Consider the following 10210-nt stretch of genomic DNA (forward strand, 5'->3'; position numbering starts at 1 on the left):
TATTATGTTAATTTGTTTTAGTAATTTTTCTTAAGCATGGTCTATATATTTTTTTATTATAAACACTACTACTTTAGAACAATAAATGATTTGAATTGACATATTATTATTTCATCATAGTTATTACTATTATCATCATCCAAATAAAATATGTATTTTTCAAAATTACAAAATATATATTTTTAACATTATTTTAAACTATTATAGAATAATATCCATAAATCTTTTCATAATATTTATTTAGAGTTAGTAGTGTATTAAATATATAAATAAAAAATTTCAAATGTTATAATATAATATAAATGAATTTATTATATTAAAAAAGAATTTTTTACAAATTTTTTATTATTTATATTCTAAAATAAAAAAATATTGAAAATTAATATATTATATTAGTATTATATTATAACAAAAATTAACAAAAAATTACGTATAAAAAAAATTAAATCACAAATATATAAAACGAGTATAACAATGTGCGTTAGCACGTTATTAAAAAAACTAGTAATATATAAATATTAATTTAATTATTTAACTTTAAATATTAAATCTTTAACAACTAATATTAAAATTTAATTACTGCAATATAACATATAAATATATAAATATTTGAAATGTTTTTATATCTATTATGTTATCGTTGTTAGAAGTATTTTCCATATATAGTGTAAAATTTTAAAATAAAATTTTTGAAATATGATAATTTTATTTTTCTTTAACAATTATGTATTGTGTGAGTATTAATTTACATATAATTTCCATGCATATTAATAAATTTAGTATAAATAATTTAACTACACATTTTTATTGTAATTTTATTGAAATATATGTTCATATAGTGACTGACATATAATAAAAATAGTGAAACAATGCTGTTCATACCATAAAAAATTGATAATCAAAATGAGATAATCAGATTTGAGTTTCACATTCATTATATATTAATATGATGCACTCACGATTTATGCTATTTCACTTGTATTAGCAATTAAATGAATTTATAATTTTTTGTGCAAATTTCATTTATTGTACTACAATTTTAGCCCTTATAATAGCATTGTCAATTATTTTTTTTATTCTTAATTAATATAAACATATTTTATGGACAATAAAATGTTTTTTAACTTATTTTTGTTAAATTTTTTATTAACATGTTGACTTGGTATTTCTATACTCAACTCAACTAAGTTTTTATCCTAAAGATTTGGGATCGGCTATATAGATTCGCTTTTTCCACTCCAAACGATTTTGGATTAAATCCTCAGAAATGTGCAATGCTTTTAGGTCATGTTGTACTACTCTTCTCCAAGTCAATTTAGGTCTACTCCTTCTTTTCTTTCTATCCTCTAACCTAATGTGCTCTACTTGTCTAACTGGAGCCTCCGTATATCTACGCTTCACATGACCAAACCATCTCAATCTCCTTTCTTAAAACTTATCTTCAATTGGCACCACTCCTATCTTTTTTCTAATACTCTCATTACGGACTTTATCTAGTCTAGTATGGCCACTCATCCACCTTAATATTCTCATCTCTGCAACTCTTATCTTAGACGCATACAACTCTTTCAGTGCCCAACACTCACTACCATATAACATAGCCAGTCGTATGGCTGTATGGTAAAATTTTCCTTTCAACTTATTGGGAATTTTACGATCACATAAAACTCCCGTGGCACGTCTCCACTTCAACCATCCGGCTTTAATCCTATGACTAATATCCTCCTCACATCCCCCATCTACTTGAAGGACTGAGCGTAGATATATAAAGTGATTACATTGGGACAGTACCACTCTATTCAAATTAACTCCTTCCCTATCACCAGTTTGGCCTTCACTGAACTTGCAATGCATGTATTCTGTCTTCGTTCTACTTAACTTAAAACCCTTTAATTATAGAGTACTTCTCCAAAGCTCTAATTTTCTATTAACTCATTCTCGTGTCTCATCTATCAAAACAATATCATCCACAAACAATATGTACCAAGGAATACTCTCTTGTATATGTTTCGTCAATTTATCTAAAACTAATGTAAAAAGGTAAGGGCTTATGGATGATCCTTGGTGTAATCCAATTGAGATCTGAAAATCTCTTGTGTCCCCTCCCACTGTGTGCACAATAGTAGTTGCTCCTTCATACATATCTTTCAATACTTGTATGTACCTAATAGATATCCTCTTTTGTTCTAACACATTCCATAAGACATCTCTTGGAACACTATCATAAGCCTTCTCCAAATCAATAAAAACCATGTGTAGATCTTTCTTCAGATCTCTATATTTCTCCATCAAGCTTCTAATGAGAAAAATCGCTTCCATAGTTGAAGGACCGGGCATGAAACCAAATTGATTGAGAGAGATAGAAGTATCATGACGTAGTCGATGCTCCACAACTCTCTTCCACAACTTCATAGTATGGCTCATGAATTTAATTCCCCTATAATTTGAGCAACTCTGTATGTTTCCCTTATTTTTAAAAATAGGTACTAAAATACTCCTCCTCCATTCATCAGACATTTTCTTTGAGTTTAGAATCTTATTAAATAATTTAGTTAACCATGCCACTCCCATATCTCCCAAACACTTCCACACTTCAATTGGTATTTTATCAGGTCCACAGGCTTTATTCACTTTCATTCTCTTAAGTGCTTCCTTTACTTCTAAAGATCTAATCCTTATAGTATAATTCACATTCTTTTCTATTTTTCTATAGTCTATATTCACGCTATTAATATTTTGATTATTATTAAAGAGATCATTAAAATAATTTCTCCATCTTTCTTTAATGTCCTCGTCTTTCACCAACACTTTTCCTTCTTTATCCTTAATGCACCTAACTTGATTCAGATCTTGACATTTCCTTTCTCTCCCCCTTGCTAATTTATTAATATCTTTCTCCCCTTCTTTAGTTCTAAGTTTCTCATATAACTTTTCAAAGGCCTGTGCTCTTGCTTGACTAACTGTCTTTTTTGCCTCTTTCTTTGCTATCTTGTACTGTTCATATGCCTCATTATTATCACATTTAGGTAATTTCTTATACCATTCCCTTTTTCTCTTCACTGCCTTTTGTACTTCCTCATTTCATCACCATCTCTCTTTTGAGGGTGGTCCATGTCCTTTAGACTCTCCAAGTACTTTTCTAGTTACTGCTCTAATCTTTGATGTCATCTGTATCTATATATCATTGGCCTCCATATCCAACTTCCATACTTCGGACTCGAGAAGCTTATTTTTGAACGTCACCTGCTTTACTCCTTTGAACTCCCACCACTTTGTTCGAGCTACACTATTTCTTTTGACCTTACTTGAATTGTTCCTAAACTTGACATCCAAGACTATTAACCGATGTTGACTTGTTAAAGCCTCTCCTGAAATGACCTTGCAATCCTTGCATATAGCTCTATTTGTCTTCCTGGTTAAGATGAAGTCCATTTGGCTTCTATGTTGCCCACTTTTGAAAGTCACTAAATGTGACTCTTTTTTTATAAAGTAGGTATTTGCTAGTATTAGGTCGTATGTCATAGCAAAATCCAGGATGCTTTTTCCCTCCTCATTTCGACTGCCAAAACCAAAACCTCCATGAACATTCTCATAACCTTGTCTATCACTTCCTACATGTCCATTCAAATCTCCACCAATGAAAACATTCTCTTCATTCGGTATGCTTTGCATTAAATCATCCATATCTTCCCAAAATCTTTGTTTACTCTCACTGTGTAGTCCTATTTGTGGGGCATAAGTACTAACTATATTTATTGTTTCTCCTTCTAGTACTAGTTTTACTAGTATAATTCTATCTCCTACTCTTTTCACAGCTATTACTGCGTCTTTCAATGTCCTGTCTATGATTATGCCCACTCCGTTCTTATTTCTCTCCTTTCCGGTAAACCACAGTTTGTACCCTGAATTACCCACTTCCTTACTTTTCTCTCCTACCCATTTAGTCTCCTGAATGCAAGCAATATTCACCCTTCTCCTTTCCAAGGTATCCACAACCTCCATTAATTTTCCTGTAAGTGATCCAACATTCCAAGTATCAACCCTAATCCTCCTCCTATCCTGTTCCTTCCTAATTGGTCTCCTTTTATGATATCTTCTCTTATTTTCTATGTCTATCTTGTGTTCTGTTTCACTATCTGTCCTATGGACTAACTTCTTTACCCACACCCATCCATGATGTGGAAACCCTTGCTCACTTAACACCACACCCGGGCGCCGGCATGGCATGGCGCGTCGCTTTCGGTGAACGCCCTACACCCTTGCATATTTCTCACTATACCCGAGCTCTGATGTAGCGCGTCGTGAGTAGAGGATGCCCCAACGTTTATATCATTTAAATCCATATCATAAGGTGTGACGAAATTTTTACGCTGGTTGTCACCTACCGCAACCCTCCTCTTTTATCTATCTTTCACTCTTCCTTCCATGTGTCTCTCACCCCTCTCTTCTCTCACACCATCTTCGTCTCTTTCCCTTTCTCTCTTTTGTCTCTCTCTCTCTATATTTTCATTGAAATAATTTCTTATCAATAATGAAATTTGTATTAAATTAAAAATTATAATTATAATTTAAAATTCTTATAAAAAATATGAAAAATAAATTTCTTCTTTTATTTGGATATTTTAAGGTATTAATTTTATTTAAGTTAATAAAATATAAATTTCATGAATTAACTAAAAAAAGTGGCATTTACGTTTTCCTCTCTTATTAAATTCCTTAATGAAAATTTTACTATAATTTTATTAATATTTTCAAATTTTAATAATTTCACTATTTATAATATTTTGACACAATTTTAAAATTGAGCAAAGGTCATGCAATATTCTAATTAGACTATTAGTTGTTAATATATAAAATAATTAAAACTTGTCGTAACTTGTGTATAGACTTTTGTGGATAATTAGACATTTTTTTTTCTAAATTAAATAAACGGAACCATAGTTTTTATTGTTTGTAATTAAATTATATTTATATAATCTTAGTTATGTTAAAATTCTAATTACAACATCCATCTTCCGAGTTATAATAAAATTAGAATTAAAATTTATAATACAATTTTAATTTATATTAATTAATTTTTATAAATAACAAATTTATAAGGCTATTTTAATCGGTTTAGGAGTTTGCCCCTCATTTATACATTTATATATATTGTACAATTATAGATAGGTAGATATTATAGACGTTGATTATAGATAATTATTTTATAGTCATGATTATTCTAAAAATTGCTTTTTTCAGAGTTATAATTATATATTAATCAATTAGAAGGATATCTACACTTATTATATTTATTAATATTTTTTACATTTTTATTTTCTGTAATATTGAAAGTCTGGTTGTACACAGTTCTAATTTTTTTTTAAGCCGAACTAAAAAAAGGTAAATTAATAAGAATTAAAATTTCAAAAAATTGACATTGTAAGAATCAAATCATATCGTCCGTCCAAACTTACTTTATTATTTTAATACCATAATGACATTTTATCGATAATTGAATAAAAAAATTATATCAGATAATACCAAATAACAGCAGAACTTTCTCTGCTTCATTATAAAATTGCCCGAGAAGATAATCCAGGGGAAAAGCCATTGTCCAAATACAGTCCAGAACAAGAATTTTTTTTTTTTGTTTTAAGCAAAAAATTTATTAAGAGGAAGAAATAGGTAAGGGAAAAACCACCTGTGGCTAGAACCCAAGAGCCAGCAGGCCCTAAACCCCAACACCCACCTAGAACCATAGCCAACAGTTGATAAAAAAAACCCCTTACAATTACAAACACAGCAAAGAACAACCAACAGTTGCAACCCGAAACACAGCATACACCAACCTAAACGCATGATGTTACAAAATGATTTGATTCACTGTAAGTTCATATAGCCAAGCTCTGCTAGCCTTTTTTTTTTTTTTTTTTTAATTTTTGCTTTATTTTAAGGAAGCAACATGAAGAAATGCTCATAAAAAAACACTAGACGTTTGTTCACACAATTCAAGCTGAAGAAGAAATTTTAGGGGAGTTGATTGGAATCTGAAAAATACTAACAGCCAGAATTCTTCACAAACTTATCCTTCACAAACTTATGCTCCAAAAGCGTATCAGCAGTTGGACGCTCATTTGGATTACGTTTCAGGCACCGCTCGATAAAATCTAGTGCCAGAGGATAATCATGAAGACTATACTTAGGAAGATAATGTAAAATGGAGCCTTTTTGAACCTCCAATTCTAGATCTGCTTTAAAATCTTTCAAAGGATCAGTGGACTTTGCATGCAACTCTTTGAAATGAGAGTACGGAAAATCCCTAATTAACATCTCCACGACGGTGCAGCCAAGGCTCCAAATATCAGCTTCAAATCCATACTCTTTGTCCTGTTTCATAACCTCCGGAGCTGTCCAGTCTATTTTCCCATATCGAGACTTCAAAAGAGCAATTACTCCAGTCACTTTTGTGAATCCAAAATCTGTAATTTTCACGTATCCTTTCTCATCCACCAGTATATTTGCACATTTGATGTCTCCATGGACTACCTTTCGCTCATGGAGATACTTCAAACCTTCCAGTATCTGTTTGGTGTAGTGGGACACTTGGGATTCTTCCAATTCAAAACTTTTATATACTTTTCGGAGGGAGCCTGTACTTACAAGCTCAAGAAAAATATTGACCTTCGACTCATCCTCCTCAGTGCCATAATATTTGACTATATTTGGATGACTAAATTGACACAATAAGTTAACCTCTTGATTAATTTTGTCAATTTCTCCTTTATTTTTAATTTGTATTTCCTTTACGGCGAAAAAGAAACCGCCATCAGCATATCCCTTGTACACTTTTCCGAAAATTCCTCCTCCTAGAGGCTTCTTACGATCCTTTCGCCACGTTGACTTTGTAATATTGAGTCTTTGTCTATTAATCTGGCAAGTATTTAACATAGTATCTATGTTAAAATTTAATAGAAATTGCAGTAATGCTAATGAAACTAGATATCCCAAAACTCACAGGATTTCTTCTAAAACATTCGCAACACTTACAGTAAAACAATGAAATTGCTAAAAGGTTCTAAAGAGAAGTCCAGAAGCCTATAATTGTTTTAGAAAGATGAAAAAACACCATTTATTTCCAAAGAAGATTCCACTAATAAAGCAACTCATGTAATAATATTTTGAAATCAATCTTCAGAGCTTTGATAAGTATTGAAAACGTATAGGAAACGATAGCTAGGCTATATTAACCCAATGGAAATTCTGTAAGCACATACCTTCAAGAACTGGGACATTAGAGGATCACTTTCATTGTTGTCATGATTCACATGTGTTCTCTCACCAGAATTAAATCCAAGATTTAAGTCTCCTTTTACCACCAGGTTAAGATCTTCAACATCTATTCCCCTATACTTTAGCAGTTTGTCGATTGATTTTCCAAAAACACTATCGAAGCCTCTTCTGAAAAAGGATATCTGTTCAGACATAGAGTTGATGAAGTCATCCAGAATTTCATCATCATCATGAAAACGATGCTTGGCCTTGTTATTGTAAAAAGATGGATTTGCATCTCTTAAATCTTTTACAGAAATTTCCTCTCCAGCCAATGGCAGAAGAAACAAACGATGAAAGGCAACACCTACTTGTACTTCATGCATCAATGCCAATGCAATCACTTTACCAGAAAATTCGAAACAGTCGAAGTGTAATGGTTCTAATTTCAATTCTGCATATATGATAAATGATAAAGAAAAAACTATACTTAAATGGAATCGATATTTAATAAATTTAAGATCAAAAAATGATTTTGTTGTGATGTGTCTCATATTTAGATAATTATGACCCTGTTTAAAAAATTTGCAATGTAATCTGAATTCGATATTATGATTTGATCAAATGAGCATGATAGAATGCAAGGGTAATTTTGAATTAAACCCAAAATCACATTTCGACACAACTCAACTATGAAATTTTTATTATCCTATGCAAAACTTCAATATGACCTGGTGCTCTAACTCTTCACACAGATTAACAGACCCATATCTTACTACTTTAAGACTTCACTTGGACACACCTTCACCTTAGCATAAATATTTCCTTACTCCAATGAGGGCCTAGTTCTATTATTATACTCATGAATCAGTAATCAAAGTATATATTGCAATACTTAACATTATGAATATCCAACAATGAGCTACTGTCTTAGCGCTGTGAGGTTTTGAATTTTATATTTAATAATGGTATCTCATAAATTAAATATATGATAAAGTTGTGGCAAAAAGTTTATATCAATCATTTCTCAAGAAAAAAAGCAGGACAAGTAATAATTGTGGATGCTATTCATAGCAAGGATCAATATTCATTGCAAGGATCAAAAGATACGATCTTACCAGGATTAGGATAGAACTTCATAGGATCATTTGAGCACGCCAGAAAGAGGAGATTTTGCGGTTTGAATATAGCTTGGCATAACTTGTATAACCAATCCTGCAATTTTTTAGGACTGGTAATATTGTTATCTTTCAATGACTCATACAGATCTTCGTCTAGAAATCTAGACCAGTGAACGAGTGGCTTGTAGAACTCAGCATCAAGTAATTTTTCCTCAGGGATCATCATCTTCGTAACTAAATGCATCCTGGATTTAGAATCAATCACATCATTGTGCTTAAGAAGCCAATGATAATCATCTTTCCACGTAGTTTTTTCAAGTATCAGCTGTAGTGAAATCTGCTGGTTCATTAATACATGCTGAAATTGCTTTTGTTCATTCTCCCAAAGTTGAGAAATGCTGTTTAGCTCTTTCAAAATGTCCAGATACACAATCGAAACAGAATGCAACCAACCACTTGTTTCGAATATTCTTGCTGTCTCTGGTATAAGTCTAAGATTATTCTCCATTTTATTCAACAGGATACTAAATACACCTTTAATACCTGTTGACAATAAATCAACTATATACTTATCCTCCTCTTTGGCATTATCTATACCACAAATTGCATTACGTAATACGCCTGAAAATACCTGGAATTCACAAAAATGAAATTTCAATGACTCAATTACATAATATGAGTTTCGATTTGATTCTTGCATCTTACTCAATAGGATGCTTAAGGTATTTGCCATCTCAAAAAAGGGGGGTCTAATTTTAAGAATTTTGCGTAGCTCGCTAAGGTTACCTCTTTCCAACAACTGCTTTAGAGTAGTCCGCCATAGCCGATACAGAGGATCACCATATACCTTACTAAGCGAAGCACAAAATTCTAATGCTAAATGTATACATCCATCAACAGAAACATCTGGACAATTCGATATTTCTAACCAGAAAAACGTTATCAAATCAGAAGCATAGTCTTTGTATTGTGGAATTTCTGACCTGTAAAGCATAACCAAAGTCGCAGGGACAGAATACGACCACATAAAATTCTCCGATTCCTCTTCTGTTAGAAGTGCCAACAGTGCGACAATCGTCATCCATTTATCGTCAAAAGCAGCTTCCGAGAGATATTCCCCTAGGCACATGCGACAAATGTTTGAACTCATTTGGTGAATCTTTTTGGAAAAGTACCGATGTGTCATCAAATCCAAGCTTCAATTCGAGGCAATCGTCGTTTTGAATTGAGTAGTCTTCAAGTGTCTGCCACCGTTGTAGCTGCTTTCCCTTACAATATAATTTCTGTTCCGTAACTGGAATTTTACATTCCAGTAGAATTCCCTGGTGGACATCCTTCACTGTACTACCAGGATACGCAAGGAATTTTTGAGTCGTCCCATCCGGTAATTTGATGGATAATCCGATGAAATTGGATTCACCATTCGCCATCTGCTCTGGATCAACACGCCGCAACACAAAATGTTTGTTCGTTTTTAAATAAAAGAGATAAATTAGAGATTATATTATTTATAAAGCTGTTTTTCTTCCATTTTTCCTTATTATTTAATAAATAAAAAAGTGTTTACAGTCTCACATCTAATAAATATAAAAAATTTAAAAAATTTATAAGATAATTTAATTAATTCTTTTTTAAAAAATAATTGATCTAAATTTAAGTATATTCGTTCAACTCATTATGAAACTCTTACCTCCATCTGTTTATTCACATTCTTGTTCAGATCAATTTAATAATAAGAAGAAATAAAATTATTTTGCTTTCTTATTTTTTTTTAAATTTTTTTCTCTCTCTAAAAAATTAAGTTTTTCTAAATCTCATTGGTTGCCGCTGTAATCATT

General features: G+C 31.6%; 1 protein-coding gene across 1 annotated transcript; it reads right to left on the minus strand.

Annotated features, from left to right (window-relative positions):
* Positions 1-5822: 5822 nt before the first annotated feature.
* LOC110641180 (E3 ubiquitin-protein ligase UPL5) lies at positions 5823-9924 on the minus strand. The gene is given in 4 exon segments (XM_058151199.1): positions 5823-6912; positions 7257-7705; positions 8370-9534; positions 9536-9924. Coding segments are annotated over 4 exon segments (2754 nt in total). The 5' UTR covers positions 9803-9924; the 3' UTR covers positions 5823-6039.
* Positions 9925-10210: the final 286 nt, after the last annotated feature.

Source organism: Hevea brasiliensis, chromosome 8 (assembly GCF_030052815.1).
Source record: "Hevea brasiliensis isolate MT/VB/25A 57/8 chromosome 8, ASM3005281v1, whole genome shotgun sequence".
In the NCBI taxonomy this organism is placed as follows: domain Eukaryota; kingdom Viridiplantae; phylum Streptophyta; class Magnoliopsida; order Malpighiales; family Euphorbiaceae; genus Hevea; species Hevea brasiliensis.